Source organism: Schistocerca americana, chromosome 3 (assembly GCF_021461395.2).
Source record: "Schistocerca americana isolate TAMUIC-IGC-003095 chromosome 3, iqSchAmer2.1, whole genome shotgun sequence".
Taxonomy (NCBI): domain Eukaryota; kingdom Metazoa; phylum Arthropoda; class Insecta; order Orthoptera; family Acrididae; genus Schistocerca; species Schistocerca americana.
Genome location: NC_060121.1, coordinates 982,607,493 through 982,625,153, shown reverse-complemented (window position 1 = coordinate 982,625,153; position 17,661 = coordinate 982,607,493). Strand labels below are relative to the sequence as shown.

Sequence of the window (17,661 nt, the reverse complement as noted above, 5' to 3'; positions counted from 1 at the left end):
CATTTGGTCCGGTGCAACAGATCAATTGTCCAGTAATCCCTCGATTTAAAAATTCTCACTCTTCCAGATAGCAGGGTGGCAGTGCCCCGTCCTGTTGATAAAGGAAGTCTTGCGAGTCAACTGGGGAAAAAGGAAGAACTTTCGCAACCATATCGAGTTATCTGCTTCCTGTAACAGTGTTCTCGGCAAAGAAAAATGGACCGTACACTCTTTCCCGTGAAACTGTACAAAACACATTAAATTTTGGAGAGTCCCTCTCATGTTGTACAACTTCATATGGTTGTCCATACCCCCAATCTCAGACAACGATGGTTCACCTTCCCATTTAATTTTAATGTTGCCTCATCACTAAATACTACGTGTGGAAGAAAACTGTCATCCTCCATCTCGCCAAGAGCAAAATTACAGAACTCTTCACGAAGAGCTGGCAGTAGCCGAATTTTGTATGTTTTCATGTGTAAACATTGATGCAACACCTGGCAGGTGGACATCGGGACCGTGCTGAGCTGTTGAGCTGCACAACGTACGGATTTCTGCGGACTCCTTGTGAAATTATGGTGGGTGCGTTTGACGTCTGCATCAGACATTTGAGGACAGCCCAACAATTGGACTTTACAGAAACAACCTGTTTCTCGGAATTGTTCGTGCCACTGTTTAATGCTCTGTGCTTTAGGAGGATCCACACCATACCTAGTACAAAAGTCACACTAAATGGTTATTACTGACTGCACTGCGTAAAATGTAGAACACAAATCATTTTCTGTTGTCCTGACAACGTATTTACTATAACTGGAGTGGGTTCTCACTGCTGCTATCTAGTGGGAAGCATGTAAAACTTGAGAGTTTGTTCTTTCCAACAGTATGTTGTTCACACACGCATCTCAAATAACATAATAGTTATGATTTTTTTAAATTGAATGATTCTTTTTGATCCACCCTGTATAAAAATGTGTCTAATGGAGAAGGCAAAAGGGAATACAGACATCTAAAAAATTTGATTGACAGGAAGTGCAAACTGCCAAAGGAGAAATGGCTAGACAACATTATCACAGATTTATTAAAATCCTCAAGAGAACCAGCAATGACAAAACTATTCTGAACTGTATGCAAAATATATTGCACTGGTGAAATACTCTCAACTTCCAATTCTAAAGAAGGCAGGTGCTGACAGTTGTGAACACTTGAAACCTCAGTTAAATAAGTAATGTTGTAAAATAGTTTTTATTATCTAGGGAAGAATGGAAGTAGAAGCTGACATCATGGAAGATAAGTTTGGGTTCCAGAGAAATGTAATATTTGATGCTTTATCTGAGGAAGTAGACTGAAAAAAGGAAAACTTACATTTATAGCATTTGTAGGTTTAGTTAAAGTTCTTGATAGTGTTGAGTGTGTTACAATTTGCATTTCTGAAGGCAGCATGGGTAAAAATACAGTGAGCAAAAAGCAACTTGTACAGAAACCAAACTGTGGTTATAAGAGTTGATGAGCATGAAATGGAAGTAGTAGTTGACAAGGGAATGATACAGCATAGTAGTCTCTCCCCAGTGTTATTCACTTTGTACGTTGAGTAAGCTATAAAGGAAAGTGAGGAGATATTTGGAATAGGTTCAGGGAGAAGAAATAAAAACTTTGAGGTTTGCTGATGACATTGCAATTCTGTCAGTGATAGCAAAGACCTCAAAATAGTAGTTGAAATAAATGGATAGTGTCTTGAAAAGAGATTATAAAATGAACATCAGCGGAAGCATATATAGTGAAGGTAGTGGAATGCACTTAAATTTAATCAAAAGACAATTGTATTTTACACCTTGTTATACAATCTCTGTCCTTTATGTTGTTTTGATCAACTGACACTGATGCCTTGCCACTTTCAAGTGCTACTTCTATCACCATAATGTTACATTGTCACCCTGGTGGTAGTGACTGAAAATGGCCCAGTGCCAAAATCAGCTGGTCATAAAATAAATGATAGTGACTACGAGGGTAATCCCAAAAATAAGGTCTCCTGTTTTTTTATAAGTACATAGACCTGTTTATTTCTACAATTGTTTACATCAGTTTACAGCTTGAACGTTTAGCTATTTTTCAACATAATCACCATTTCTGTTGATGCATTTTTGTAGATGCTGTGGCAGTTTTTGTATGCACATGTCATACCAGCTCACCGCCATGCTGTTCAGAAAGCTATGAACCTCTTTTTTCACCTTGTCAGAGCTGAATCGTTTTCCGGCCAAATGTTCTTTTAACCTGGGGAATAGGTGATAGTCACTGGGCGCCAAATCAGGACTATAGGGTGGGTGGGTGATTATGTTCCACTGAAACTGTCACAGTTTGCCGAGTGATGTGTGGGCGAGCGTTGTCACGGAGAATGTGTACGCCCTTGTTCAACATTTCTTTTCTCCGTTTCTGAATTGCCCGTTTGAGTTTTTTCAGTCTCACAGTACCCATCAGCATTAATTGTGGTCCCAGCAATTCAGCTCCAACGACGAGGTGAATGAAGAGGTTCATAACTTTCTGAACAGCATGGTGGTGAGCTGGTATGACATTTGCATACAAAAACTGCCACAGCGTCTACAAAAATACATCAACAGAAATGTTGATTATGTCGAAAAATAGCTAAATTTTCAAGCTGTAAACTGATGTAATTCATTGTAGAAATAAACAGATGTATGTACTTATAAAAAAATAGGAGACCTTACTTTTGGGATTACCCTCATACATAATGTCTAAGATGGGAAATGGAATTGTCATTAAAATAAATACTGGTATCAGATATAAAAGAATTTATCGAGATAAATTGGATGATGGTTCTGTAACTAGATTAGGAAATAAGACACTGAAATTGGTCAAAGAGTTTTACTACTTGATCAGCAAGATAACTGATGATGACTGAAGTAGAGAGAATATAAAATACAGACACGGACTGGCCATAGCAAGAAAATTGCTAAAAAAGAGAAATTTGATAACATAGAATACAAACTTAAGTGTTATTAAGTCTTTTCAATAGGTATTTGTATGGAATGTAGCCCTGTATGGAAGTGAAATGTTGATGATAAGTAGTTCAGACAAAAAGAGAGTAGAAGCTTTTGAAATGTGGTTCTACAAAAGAATGTAGGAAGTTTGATGGGTAAATCGATAACAAATGAAGTGGTACTGAATCAAATTGGAGAAAAAGAAATTTGTGACACAACATGGCTAAGAGAAGAGATCAGTGATAGGACACATCCTGATGCATCAAGGAATCATCAGTTTGATAATAGAAGGAATTTGGGACGGGGAGTTAAAAATTGTACAGTAAGCAGGTTGAAATGGATGTATGTTGCAATAGTTAGTTATGCAGAGAGGAAGAGATTTATACAGGATTGCATCAAACCAGTCTTTGGACTGAAGATCACAGCAGCAGCAACAACGTAAGGTAATGCAATTACCCCATTTTCATTCTGCATCATTTTTTAGCGGAAGAATATGCTAAGAATACCTGTTCTCATATCAAATACACATTGTTAAGTTTTTGGAAAAGCAGTAGTTTCTGCCTTGTCACTGCTAACAATTAGGCCATCATCAACATAAATTTCTACAGAATCTGTTTTCATTGTGTTTGCAATGAAATCCAGCTTTTTTCAAGACTTCCATAAAACATTTGTTTCAGTAGTGCAGGGGTTGTTTGAGACAATAAAGACTGTCAAGACACGCACTTGATGTACATTATCTTTGAAAACTTCTGGTTGTTCCAGATATGCTTCATCTGGAAATATTGCATTCAGAAAGGCTGTCTTTACATCATATTGTTTTACCAGCATTTTCATAATCAGTTCCTGCTTTCTAAATATACCCTTTAGCAACCTATTGGGCTTTGAAGTTAGCACTTTCATCAGATGCAGGTTTTTGACGTAAAACCCAAGGATTCTGCAATACCTTGGCATTCCTAGGACAGTTAGCTAACACCCACATATTGTTTCTCTCAACCAATTCAATTTCTTCATTAATAGCTTTCATTCATTTTTCCTTCTCATTTGACTGCAATACTTCAGAAAAACAATTTGTATGTTTCCATTCACCAGCACCAACTTTTGTGAGCATCAAGAATTCACCATTCTCCACCAGGCAGTTTTTCTTCTTTGTCTTCTCTTCTCCAATTTATCTTTTTCAGAAAATTCAGAAGTTTCTGCCTTCAGGAATCCCGTTGATTTATTGTTACAGTGACTTTGTATTTTACTTCATCCAGAATGAAGTGTGCCAAATTTTTCTCACTTTGATTTCCTGTGGAAGAAGACTGTATTTCACATTTGACTTTCTCTGTTACCATGTCTGACCATTTCAGGCATTAAGGTTGACTCATCAGAGCACAATACTCAAGTGAAGTTTTGAAAAATGTTGCTATGAAATCCGTTACAGAGGGAAATATGAAACAGTAAACAGTTTCTGTTGTAAAATTCAGCAAATGGTAGTCTGACTAATTCCTGATGCATGACTTAATTGCTGAGTGCTAGGGGTTATGATTCACTGCAACTAATATCGCAGTTTCATTATTCTCTGCAGCATATGTTTTTTGACAAATCCATTTTCATCGTTGTAAAGTTCCCTCGATGGAGAACTATCGAACAACCCAACAAAAAGAAGTACATGATCGCATCCTGATTGGACAACATTAAGCACAGAGGATTAGTGTTATTTCTATTCCTGCCACTTTCACCGTAAATGTAAGCCATTTTTATTTTGTCTACTATCATAATAGCCTGCGTTCTTCTTAATAACTCTGTCAGTTTGTGAAGAAATGGATTTAAGAAATGAGTGCCAATATACTTGCAAGGAGGCTAAGTCAAATAATGATTGAATGAACGAGTGAGTGAATGAATGTATGTATGTTTCAAAATGGCTACATGGAGAAAGCTGCAAAACACTGAGTTATTTGCCACAGACATCTGGTATTATGTTTTTGATCCAATGCATTTTTATTGAGATAATACCGTTTTGGAACTCAAATGTGTTCTTTGTCAATTACAGTGCCATCTATTGTGCAGTGATGAAGTGTTATATACCAAAGTTACATATTTTTCCCATAGAATCTGATCCTACAATAAAAATGGGATGTTCTCATATAGACTGGGTAGGAGGGTCAACACTGATATCTGCATTTTTAAAAATATTGAACACACATTTTTCTGTTTTTTAATCAAATGCATAATTTTTGAGATATTGCGTTGGATCAAGATACAGAACTCGTATCTCCATGAGCTCCATGTTTTTTCTCCTTCACAATTCTCCTCCCTCACAGACTGGCCCAAATATCTTTTGCTGGATTTTAAAACCTTTTTCTTTCTCTCTGCATTCTTACCTGTTCTCCTTGTTTTTCCCATATAGTATTGTTGGTCTGATTATAGTTTTATATACCCCTATTTTGTTCCTCTTGAACAAATTTTGGATGACCATAATTTGTTGAGTGAATATGATGTTCTGGATGCAGCTTTGATCCTTGCTTCTAAGTCTTGTTTTGTTGGGAGGAGTCAATAGTCTAAATCCATTTTTGTCATTGACATACCCAGCAAGTTGTCCACAAGCAGCCTTCTTATCAAACTTTGAATGGAATTGTTTGTTTGTATGAATCTGTGCCAAAAATTTTGTGGTGATCAAGTTCTCCTACAGCTTTATTGTTCCACAGCCCATAGGGTCTTTTTTCTGGAACTGAAGATCTTCTAGTATGATTTAAGATATAGACTGTTGTATTGCAAGCTTCCACCCACAATCCTTTGATAGTTTACTTCATTTCAGCATCGACTTTGCACCTTCAACAATTGTTCTATTCTTTTTTGTTTGGTCACATGATATTGTTGGGTGGATGACCAAGGGTGGAGGATGCAATAATTCTGTGGGAAATTCCTTAACTTTTTTGTCATTAAATTCTTTGCCTCTGTCATATCTAAATAGTTTAATGGTATGTCCATTGGGTTATACTTCATTTAGAAATTGATTAAGTGCATTGTGTACTCCATTTTTAAGTTTTAGAAACAAAATTCAGTGGAATATACTGAAATCGTTGTTGAAACATTATGTAATATCAAGCACCTCCAAACAATTCTGTACTCACTAGTCCATTGAGATCTGCATGGATTAATTCGCCAGTAACTATGGAGTGGTTTATTCTTTGCATGAATGGTGTTCTGTGCATCTATCTTAATCATCGCAAAATTCAGCCTTGCAACATTCTGTAAAGATGTCAAGTTTTTTCTAGATGTTCTTGACGTGTTATTAATTTTGATGCCTCAGTCTTGTGTGGCACATTTGTGGTGTTTCAGATGGTGTCACAAGTTCATTTGATTGCTGTTTTCTGGTCTTATAACATGCATATTCAACACATACAGCCCATTTTCCATATAATCTGTCATGAAAATGCTGCCAATGGATTTTCTTCCAACTCCTAATACTTTTACACTCAAAGATTACAGTGTAGCTGTTATATGTAGCTGCCTTGGCTGAGAACAAATAAACACTTGCATCAGTCACATATAAAACTTTGTCCATTCTGCCACTGTTCCATTCACTGCTTTGTCTTATTTTGATATAACCTGTTCCCTGAGCAAATGCACACATGTCATTATCTTGTTTTACTAATGAAATCACATCAAGAATGTCAAATTCACTTTGCAAAACAAAGAACTGTTTAATTGGAGTGATATGTTTCATAGCACCACTGTCACAGCTTCCAGTAGCTGCACAGATGATGCATGAAATAAACGCATTGTCTCTGCTCACCTTCTCATTTTGTCACTCATTATTTCTGTCACATGTGTTCATGGACACACTGCTGTTCACTCTTTTGACATCTTCACCTAACTGTTAACTATTTCATTCCTTTTGTGCATTAGAAATGACAAATGTAGTTTTTCGATTGTATTTTGTTCATGCAATCCAGTAGCAAAGGAGTTTTCAATAAGTAAATTCAAACTCTGTTTTGCCGATGGTATTATATCCCAGAGATCTATAAAATTACCTCATTCCCTTCCCAACATAGAAAAAATTCAACCATTTACTATTCTTTCAGCCAGCATATTCTCTTCACATTTTTGTTTATTCTTCATTTAGATATATGGATCACTTTTGCAGCCGAGTTACATGTGTCCTAATATCGTGTGTCATGTTGTGCTTGACCTGAAAAAAGGTTTCGGTTAACATGTTTAAACATTGTGTGCTGCTACATTCAGACTGCGCATACTACTTTAGCAATATTGCATGTCAACACAAGTTCAGCAGCTTATTTAAGCTTATTTATGTAGCACATCTTCTATTAGATTTGCTGCACTTGCGTCATCCTTCTGCCATTCTTTGCACGCTACCTTTACTTCATTTGTTGATTCTTGTGGTAACAACACACGTTCCGGTGCACTGTTAATAAATATCGTAGAGGTAACATGAATGAAGCACCATGGACACGTGCCATTTCCATTTTAAACGAAGTTGTGTTCAATTCGACGTGGGCTTGGCCCATAAAAGTAGAAGTAAAAGTATGAAGTTTTATGAACACCGTTTGTTTGTTGAACAATTTATTCACAGTATATAGACTGGCAATGGCAAAGAAAGCGTTTCTGAAGAAGAGAAATTTGTTAACATCGAGTATAGATTTAAGTGTCAGGAAGTCTTTTCTGAAAGTATTTGTATAGAGTGTAGCCATATATGGAAGTGAAACATGGACAATAAATAGTTTGGACAAGAAGAGAATAGAAGCTTTCGAAATGTGGTGCTACAGAAGAATGCTGAAGATTAGATGGGTAGATCACATAACTAATGAGGAGGTATTGAATAGGACTGGGGAGAAGAGGAGTTTGTGGCACAACTTGACGAGAAGAAGGGATTGGTTGGTAGGACATGTTCTGAGACATCAAGGGATCACCAATTTAGTATTGGAGGGCAGCGTGGAGGGTAAAAATTGTAGAGGGAGACCAAGAGATGAATACACTAAGCAGATTCAGAAGGATGTAGGTTGCAGTAGGTACTGGGAGATGAAGAAGCTTGCACAGGATAGAGTAGCATGGAGAGCTGCATCAATCCAGTCTCAAGACAGAAGACCACAACAACAACAACAACAACTACTTTAAGAAACAATAAAATTACAAAAAATTGCTTTGTACGTATTGAGTAGCCAAGTGTACAAAAAATTTATCCACATTGCTTCCGATCATTGTGACTGCGAGTTTTCAAAAGTGCATTTTTTTGTTGATACTTGACGTGTGATAACTTGATATTTGCAGAAGTAAAGCTCTTGCAAAGAGGTGTGTGTGTGTGTGTGTGTGTGTGTGTGTGTGTTTTCAAAGAATGTGAATAATTGTTTTTTGCTCAGAATGTGAATTGCTGTGTGAGAGACTAACAGTGAATATTCCTGTCTTTCACAGTGCAACAAACCCCTCGCAGTTTGAAATAGAGTTCTTCGTGAATGATCTGAGTAAACCGGGAGCTTCAACATTTGAGAGCCTTGGTGACTTAGAATACAAGCAGAATGTAAACATTCAGTTAGAATGTGACAGAAGGGTAAGTGTTTCCCTTAAACTTGTTGATATTTCCTAAATATTTAGGACAAAAATGTAATAAAGCTCCATTTCAGTGGTAATTAATCTTTTTTCCTAATTATTTTGTTTTATTCTGCTGTTGTAATTCATTTGTTCATGATTCATTGTGGTGCTGATGTTACAGAGTAGTAATGAAACTTTCTGCATTGAAATTACTGTGTCAGATGAAAACTCTGATCTATTGAATACTTTTACTTTTTACAAAATTTATTTCCAGCACTCTCTCTCTCTCTCTCTCTCTCTCTCTCTCTCTCTCTCTCTCTCTTTCTTTCTCTAATAAAAAAAATCTGTCTTCCCATCCTTGTTCTTTTAGGAATGGAGAGCAGTAAAATCATATACAGATGTTTCTAATGCACTCTGACAACGTCTACTAGTTGCAGAATAGGAGAGGTGGATATTCGAGTGAAAGTAACACTTTGCTGCAGTACCACCTGAAACTAATTTTGAGGAAATGTAATATGACTGGAGCAATATCTGCATCTACATTGATACTCCACAAGCCACTGTACGGTGTATAGCGGAGGGTACCCTGTACCACTACTAGTCATTTCCTTTCCTGTTCCACTCGCAAATAGAGTGAGGGAAAAATGACTGTCTATATACCTTCATATGAATCCTGATTTCTCGTATCTTATCTTTGTGCTCCTTATGCGCAATATATGTTGGCGGCAGTAGAATTGTTCAGCAGTCAGCTTCAAATGCCGGTTCTCTAAATTTTCTCAATAGAGTTTTTTGAAAAGAACATCACCTTCCCTCCAGGGATTCCCATTTGAGTTCCTGAAGCATCTCCATAACACTTCTGTGTTGTTCGAAGCCAATGGTAAAAAATCTAGCAGCGTGACTCTGAATTGCTTTGATTTCTTCCTTCAATCCGACCTGGTACTGGTCCCAAAAACTCTAGCAATACTCATGAATAGGTCACACCAGCATCCTATATGCAGTCTTGTTTACAGTGAACCACTCTTTCCCAAAATTCTCACAATAAACTGAAGTTGACCCTCTATGCACATTCCATCTCATATCGCTTGGCAACATTACAGCCAGAAATTTAAATGATTTACTGTGTCAAACAGGACACTAGTAATACTGTATCCAAACATTACAGGTTTATGCTTCTTGCGTTTTTCCACATTTAGCGCTAGCTGCCATTCATCACACCAGCTGGAAATTTTATCTAAGTTGTCTACAGTTACACAACTTCAACACCTTACTGTTCACCACTGCGTTATCAGCAATTGACTGCAGATTGCTGCCCACCCTGTCCACCAAATCATTTATGTATATAGAGAAGAACAGCAGATCCCTCACACTTTCCTGGGGCGCCCCTGACGATGCCCTTGTCTCTGGTCAACACTTGTCATGAAGGACAACATACTGGGTTTTATTATTTAAGAAGTCTTCGAGCCACTCACATATCTGCGAGCTTATTCCGTATGTTCGTATCTCCGTTAACAGCCAGCAGTGTCACACTGTATCAAATGCTGTCCAGAAATCTAGAAATGTGGAATCTGCCTGTTGCTCTTCATCCACAGTTCGCAGTATATCTTGTGAGAAAAGGGGAAGCTGAGTTTTGCGTGAGCAATGCTTTTCTAAACTTCTCTGTCTCGAGAAAATTTATTGTATTCAAACTGAGATGTGTGCAAGGATTCTGCAGAGATTGATACTTTTGTAAAGTTTGTTTAATGTGTTTTTCTCTTCCTTAAGTAGCATGGCATAAATTATTCTTGTCATTTCCTTAATGATACCCACAATCGATGTACCCCCCTATCTGCTGATTTTACTATTTTCTATTCAGAGTATTCTCATGGTATGTCATTCGTAACATTTTGTCCTATAGTGAGTCCTGCTGCAGTGTACCACTGTTGCAAATGTACAGTACAACTAAGTAACTACCAATTACTCTATTTTTCATCATGTTCCAGAAATTTGCTTTAATTAATTTGTCTGAAAGAATGACTGTAAGAGAATACCTATGCATGTTAAAGGCTTGATTAATATCTCTGTGTAAACTCAAATTTTAAAGTGGACATTAAATCCCAATAAGATTGGAAAAAAAATTGCTAATTACTTTCTCAAATTGAGCTTGTAACCAGTCTGTAATAGTTTCTCCCTTAAGAGGATGTTAAACCCTGATTTTCCTGTCTTTCGTAAATATCTCTTATTGTTCAAAGAACTTATGGGAATACAGACAGGTAATATCTTTGTGTCCATGTGTTGTCCTGTCTTCCACATCTTCATGATGAGTATGCTGTGGACGCTCCCATTTTCCAAGGTAACAATAGCCACTTTTACAGGACTGTACTCATATGTTCCTTGTTTGATGAACACACAGCCTCTTTATTGCACCTGGACTACCCTACTAAATCACTGATCTTAATCCCATAGAAAATGTATGGAACTATTTGGCGTGTCAGGTGACATGTGACAATGAACATCGTTTTAAGTTGGTAGTTCTATGGGGTCTAATCATCAGTGAGTGGCTTCAGCTACATATGGCTGAAAATGCTTGTGGACACTCATTCTCGGTGAATTGAGGCCATTATCGAGCATAGAGGCAGTGTTACATAATGTTAACAGGATGCCTCCTAGGAATGATTAATTTTTTGTCTAATGTGTGAAAACTACTTAATATAAATTAAATGTGGATATAGTATTAACCAGAATTAAAAATTCTCATATCGTAGCATACAAAAGGCAAATATATCGTGGGCAGTAGGAATGTAAATGAAGGGAACTAGCTCTTGATTTATCTGGCTGCTTCAAAGATGTTTAAGTCAAAACATCTTTACATATTCACACTTTTTTAATTGTTAGTATTAGCACCCATGTCAAGTAATGCAATGCATCCTGTCAAGTAAAGTAACATGATCCATGATGTCATGTTGTGTAATGTGACACACACCATTTGTCATCCAGCATGGTATTTGTCATGTCATGCAATATGACATTACATTAAGTTTGGTTTGCTGTGGGATACTTTCTATTATAGATGCACGATGTCATGTCGTATAATGTGACACACGCCATTTGTCATCCAACATGGTATTTGTCATGTCGTGCAATATGACATTACATGTCACTTAAGTTTAGTTTGCTGTGGGATACTTTCTATTATAGGTGCACTCCTACTGTTGTATACTTCCTATTGTAGATGCATCCCATACTCGAAAAGTACATAAATTTATATCTGTTTGTTCTTGCACCCCTCACCGTATACGAAACAAGGGGTAAGTTTTAAGAGAGCTCACTGCCTGGGGATGTAGGGTCAAATTGCAATAAAAGTGCAAATATGTCAAGAATGTTTTGATGTAAATGCCTTTGGAGGTGCCAGATAAGTCCAAAAGCTAGTTCCCTTCTTTTACATCCCCAACTTTGCCCAGGAAATACTCCCCTTCTTTTGTGCTATGATAGTAGCATTTTTCATTGTGGTTCCCAATTTTTACTCTACCAAAATTTTGATATTAGACAGCCATTGTCTGGCAGCCATTGTCATTTTTTGTTTAACTTGGGCTACAACTGATGCAATATAAGTTTTTGCATTGTCTTTTGAACCATGTTGCTTGTATTGTGACAACAGATGAAGCTTTTACAAAACAACAGAATGACCATCAGTTACATGTATTTGTCTACCTTCTTGCAAAATTTGAAATGATACCTACAGTTTTGAAATAGAGAAGTGGCACGCATTAAAAACTCTCAACAAACATGTTTTCTGCATGTAAAATGAAAATGAAGCTAGATTTTTGAAAGGGAGTTTTCAGTTTTATCGCAAGAATGCATTTTTTATTTATTTGACTAATTTTTAAACTGTTTCCACACATTCAGTTTGCTTAAGAATGAAATTTGCATGTACATTTAGGTTGACTGTAAACCCTTGCATCTCGACAATGGTTAAAGGTTATTGGATTAAAAAAAAAAAATTGTTTTTTAGCTTGATCCATTTGACTGTCTGAAGTTTAAAAGTGTGGAAGTGGCACACTTCAAAAACCTACCAGAAATATGTGTTTTTTGCACATAAAATCCAAATGAAACAAGATTTATTCAAATGGTTAAAACTCATCTTAGACCAATGTCCGATACACCAATGGACCAAATTTAAACCATCAGCGCCACTCCAGCCCAGAATTGTTTAAGAATGACTGTTTTTTCACATAAATTATGAACAGTGCCGACTGTTTTTGCATGTAAAATCCGAACAGGCACATAAAAATGGTGCCATTAGCTAAGCATTAATTTCATCCTAAATGAAATCTTTTGCAAAAGGAATTAATCATTACACTCCATTTGCCTGGGTGTCAGCTCCAGTTTGTTGTTCAAACTTTGCTTAATATACTGTAAGGCAGATGTTCGAATGGCTATACAAATGGCCGCTGGTCCAGGCTAAACCAAACATGTTTTACTTCATGTTCCTAGCTGAAATAGGAACGGAGCACCAAGACCCTCACCAAACCACGATTCTGCACAAAAGCAATGAATTGTTTCAAAGGTAATTCACTGCAGCATACATCTGTGCAAAACTGAGGTACATTTTGAATAGCATAAAATTTTTGAATGAACAATACAAGTTGTTAATTATGGTGAATGTGAAGACTGTACTTACCAAAATTCTTAGAGATAATGCTGGCATACAACGAATTACATGAAATTATTATGTTCTGGGGATAAGGTCTTGCGGTGCCCATAGGTGGCATGTTACGTTTCCCCAGAACAGTCCTGTACATTGACTGCATGAGTGTGTGTGTTTCAATTTTCTTCTCACTTATTGTACTTGAAGGTCATTGGCCAAACATCAATTTCCTAAAGCATTAAAATACAGTTCTGAAAAAATCGCAGTAGAGACACTTCTGAAGATTAGGAGATTTCCGAGCATTGTTAAGTGCAAAATTGTTAGAGCTTATTAACATAGCCACCTGTAGTTGAGTGCGTAGCAGATTCATATTTTTCAGGTAATGGAAATGTTAATTATCTAATATGAGTGCATAATTTTTAATAAAAATTATGTCAGTATTCACAAAATTTAAATTGTGATAAAAAATGTGAAACATGAAATAGGTAGCAAAATACTCTTTTTATTTCTAAAAACTGAATAGTATTATTGATGTAATTTTTCATTTAACAATAATGCTTTTCACTTGTGTGTACAAAATTTTAATTCATTTTCATAAAACCAGTAATTCAAAATAGAAAAGAAGTTACTATTATTAAAAAGCACTGTTGCTAGAAAGGTTCAAATTGTTATGCTGTGCACTCATATCCTAACAAAACCACTAATCAGCTCATATAGTTTTTGTAATTAAAGGCACTCAGAGATCTTGTAATCTTCAGAGCTGATTCTCTTGAGGTTTTTTTTCAGAATTTCGTTGTTCTGCTTTAAGAAACAGATGTCCGGCAGTGAACTTCAGACCCCATAAATATGAAGTAAATCATAAAGGTCAGAGCAGTCCATAAAACCCCCTTTTTAGACATTTGATGTGCTGTCATTCTGTTGATAGTCATATATAACAGTATTTTACTTGTTGATTTCTCCATCCCCACTTCTTCCTTTCGCTTTAGTGAGCTATAATTGACAAATTATTTATAAGTCTGAGTGACTGTCATAATACATTTTGTGAAGTCATGTTGATATATCACTTAAAATCTGTTCTGATTCTGTTTAGATTCCAACAGATGGTCTGGTGCTACGAGGCTGGTACACAACCATCACATTGGCCGTATATGGAGTTCTCACAAAGTCAGTACAGGAACCGGTGGTTCCTCCAGCCCCTACTGTTATGGGCCCATTGCCTGTTCCCCCGTCAGTTCCCTGTCCCGATCCTAGAGTTCCTTCAGAAACTATAACTGCCAGCAGTGCAACAGCAGAGTGGGTTCAACAGCATGCCCAGGTGAGTAAATGGGGTTAAAAGTAAGTAGTAGTGAGCACGCGCCGTGTGTGTGTGCTTACATGCATGGGTAGTGTGGGTGTGTCGGGGGAAGGGTGTATACGTGTGAATGAATGAATGAATGACAGTGAGTGATTTTTTTTATTATTATTAATTCTGATTATTGAAAATGGTGTAAAACTTACACAGAGAGACACAACTACATAGGGTTCTGCAGCTGGTGACAAGGTGATTATAATTATTCTGGGTATTGTGCCACATCATTGTATAAAATACTATAATGTAACTGGTTAGATACAAGAATCTACTTAATAAGTGTCAGCAGGAGAAAACACATGAAAGTTTAGGAAATGTACAACCTTTCAGAACCAGTGGCTCCTTCTTCTGGCAGAATGTTTGAAGGGGAAGGAAGAGGGACGAAGGAAAAGAATTGGTAAGGTTTAGAAAATGGGGAGGGTAATGGAAAATTCACCCAGAACCCCAGGTTAGTCTTTCCGTCTCATTCTGTTTGGTAGGTCTTCCCTGATTGGGGTTCTGGACAACTTTCCATAACTGTCCCCATTTTGTAAACCTCGCTAGTACTTTTGCTTCATCCTTAATCCTTCCCCTTCAACCCTTCTGCCAGAAGGACGAGCCACTGTCTCTGAAGGCTTGCACATTTCCTCAACTTTTATGTGTATTTATGTTTTAAGCGTGTGACTCGAGGAAAACCATTTTAATACAGCCGGATTTGTAGTTTATGTGCAGGGTACAAAGTCTGTTAACATTTAAAAATCCAGTACCTTACGAAATAATGTGGATAGAGAGAAAAAAATTGATACACATACTTGCAATGACATGAGATTTTATTGAATCCAAAACAGAGTTTACAAAATGACCAATAATGGTGCTTCATATGATACGAAAGCAATAATTACCATATCAGTTGATGTTTAGAAAGGACGATGTTCTTTATAACAAATGCTCAATGAGTTGGCCCGTCAATCTTCAACAATACCTATTGTCGAGAGACAATGCTGTGAACAGCACTGTGTGGCATGTCAGTAGGTATGGTGAGAAACTACCTTCGGATGTTGTCTTATCACCCATAATGAGGTCATGTCATCCATAATGAGGTCAGACGGTGTCGGTAGGCTTTTGACTTCAAATAGTCCCACAACCAACAATTACACAGATTGAGGTATGGGAACCTGGGAGGCCAGTCATGACAGAAGTGGCGGTCCAGCATGCGATCCTCATCAAACGATGTGCACAAGAGATCTTTCAAACTTATAGCTATATGGGGTGGAGCGCCATCCTGCTTAAAAGTTGTACCTTCCAGCATGTGTTTATCAGTCAGGCTAGGGATGATGTGACTCCCTCTCATTTTATGCGCGATTCTCGGGCAGCATCACTGACGTGTAGCTGTTCAGTGCCATCTGTTGGCCAGTTATTGCACTTGTTTTTGGTGTTCAGTAAAATCCCACATCATTTCAAACATGTGTATCAATTTTTACCTCTCTACCTACATTATTCCGTGAATTAGTGCATTATCAAATGTTAACAGGCAGTATATTATACTTTATACACCAACATGGTACAACACAGAGAAGAATTTAAATCATCTTTTAAAGACAGGTTTCTTTCCATTCTGTCCCAACATTTTTATATGTTGTGGAATTAAGTGACTGCTGAATAAGAGTAAACTCAATGTTTCTTGTCATGAGGTGGCACTCATAAAAGTTAAGCTCTTCCATCTGTTGTTACATACTGTCAAAACAAAGTACTAGCTACTAATTTTTGCCTTTCTTGCTGTGCACTTTCAAGACATACAAAATTAATTTGTGTTTGTAGGCAGTTGTTTGTTGTCAATGGTGTGTTGAAAATTGTATGAGAATTATTTTCTTGTAGGTGTCAGACATTGCACCACCTGTCGACAGAGGGTACATGGTGGAGACAAGTATTCCTCCACCAGATCCGTACACCAACAGTTATTCAACTGAGCAGTACCATCCGGCACCAGACTATCCCCCACACCCGTATAGAGAAGAGTGGCCACAGCAGCCTCGTGTAAGCCACGGTTTGATTTATTTCTTTTTTGAAAAGCCCACATTTACATTAAAACTGAAAAAGTATTTATTGATCAAAAATTATAGTTTATATTAAGAATTGGTGATTTCAAAGCTTCATGTATACAAAATAGATACTGTAGTGTAGCATAAATGTTGCAGGCTGATCTCAAAATTTTCACCACAAGAAAATAAATGTTATAAAAGTGCCTCAAATGATGATGTGAGGATCAATCCTTAAAGTTTCGAGTTTGACAATGTTCATGTGTATTGCTGCACTTAAAAAAAGACATGCATTGTTGTCACCCAGTGTACACATTCTTCACAAGTTCAATATTGTGTAACCATCTAGAGCTGTGAAAGTATCCCATTATACTATATGGTATATGTGGCATTTAATTCATGTCCTTGGCAAAAATGAAAGAGGAGAATTTTCTATGTTGACTTTTTAAAGTAATACTTGTATTATTATTCTTATTATTATTACTGTTGTTGTTGTTGTTGTTGTTGTTGTTGTAGTTGTTTTAGAGAATACAGGGAGAGATTGAAACTAGGTCAAGCTCTTGAAAAAATTGATGTCTGCAGTACAGACAAGTATGTTGCGTGTTTGTAAGATTTTTTTTTTTTCCTTTGTCAGACAAAATTGCTTTCTTTGTTAATTTTTACTCCATAATCATCGATTGTTCGGCAGTTTTCTCTCATCATTTACATAAATTATATGTGATCTTTGATATACTATGACCAGAAAATCTTAGCTCTTTTACATACCTGTTAAAGTTATTTTTCAGAAATTGCACACAGTAGATTTTGACATGAAGTAAAGAGCTTCAGCTGTCTATAGTCTTTGGGGATTGAAAAATGATGTGTGCGTACACTCTTCTAAGTTTTGAACATATTGTCTAGTTCACATTTTCCTACGACCATGGAAACAGTTGATTTAATATGATTAGTAGGAGTGTTGAAAGTTGTCAAACTGAATTATTACTCTTCTGGCATCAAAAAATGATAGACTGTTGGAAGTTCACAAGCTCTATAGAACAGCTCGTTATGCTTATTTGTGCTATTTCGCTATGACTACGGTCTCTGCTCTCAAAGTTTATGCTATAACTTAGTTTGCGACACACTTTCAGAAGGTGGTTCACTTCTTTTGATCACAGTAGTATTTTAACTGTTATT

The 17,661-nt window shown here is 36.8% G+C and overlaps 1 protein-coding gene across 1 annotated transcript in view; it reads left to right on the top strand.

Moving 5' to 3' along the window:
* The window catches only part of LOC124605118 (protein virilizer), a 103,361-nt gene that overhangs the window by 20,981 nt on the left and 64,719 nt on the right, over window positions 1–17,661 (top strand). Inside the window, exons 3-5 of the mRNA XM_047136584.1 lie at window positions 8,385–8,520; window positions 14,216–14,440; window positions 16,328–16,486. Coding sequence (XP_046992540.1) covers window positions 8,385–8,520; window positions 14,216–14,440; window positions 16,328–16,486 — 520 coding nt within the window. The remainder of the gene's footprint in view (window positions 1–8,384; window positions 8,521–14,215; window positions 14,441–16,327; window positions 16,487–17,661) is intronic.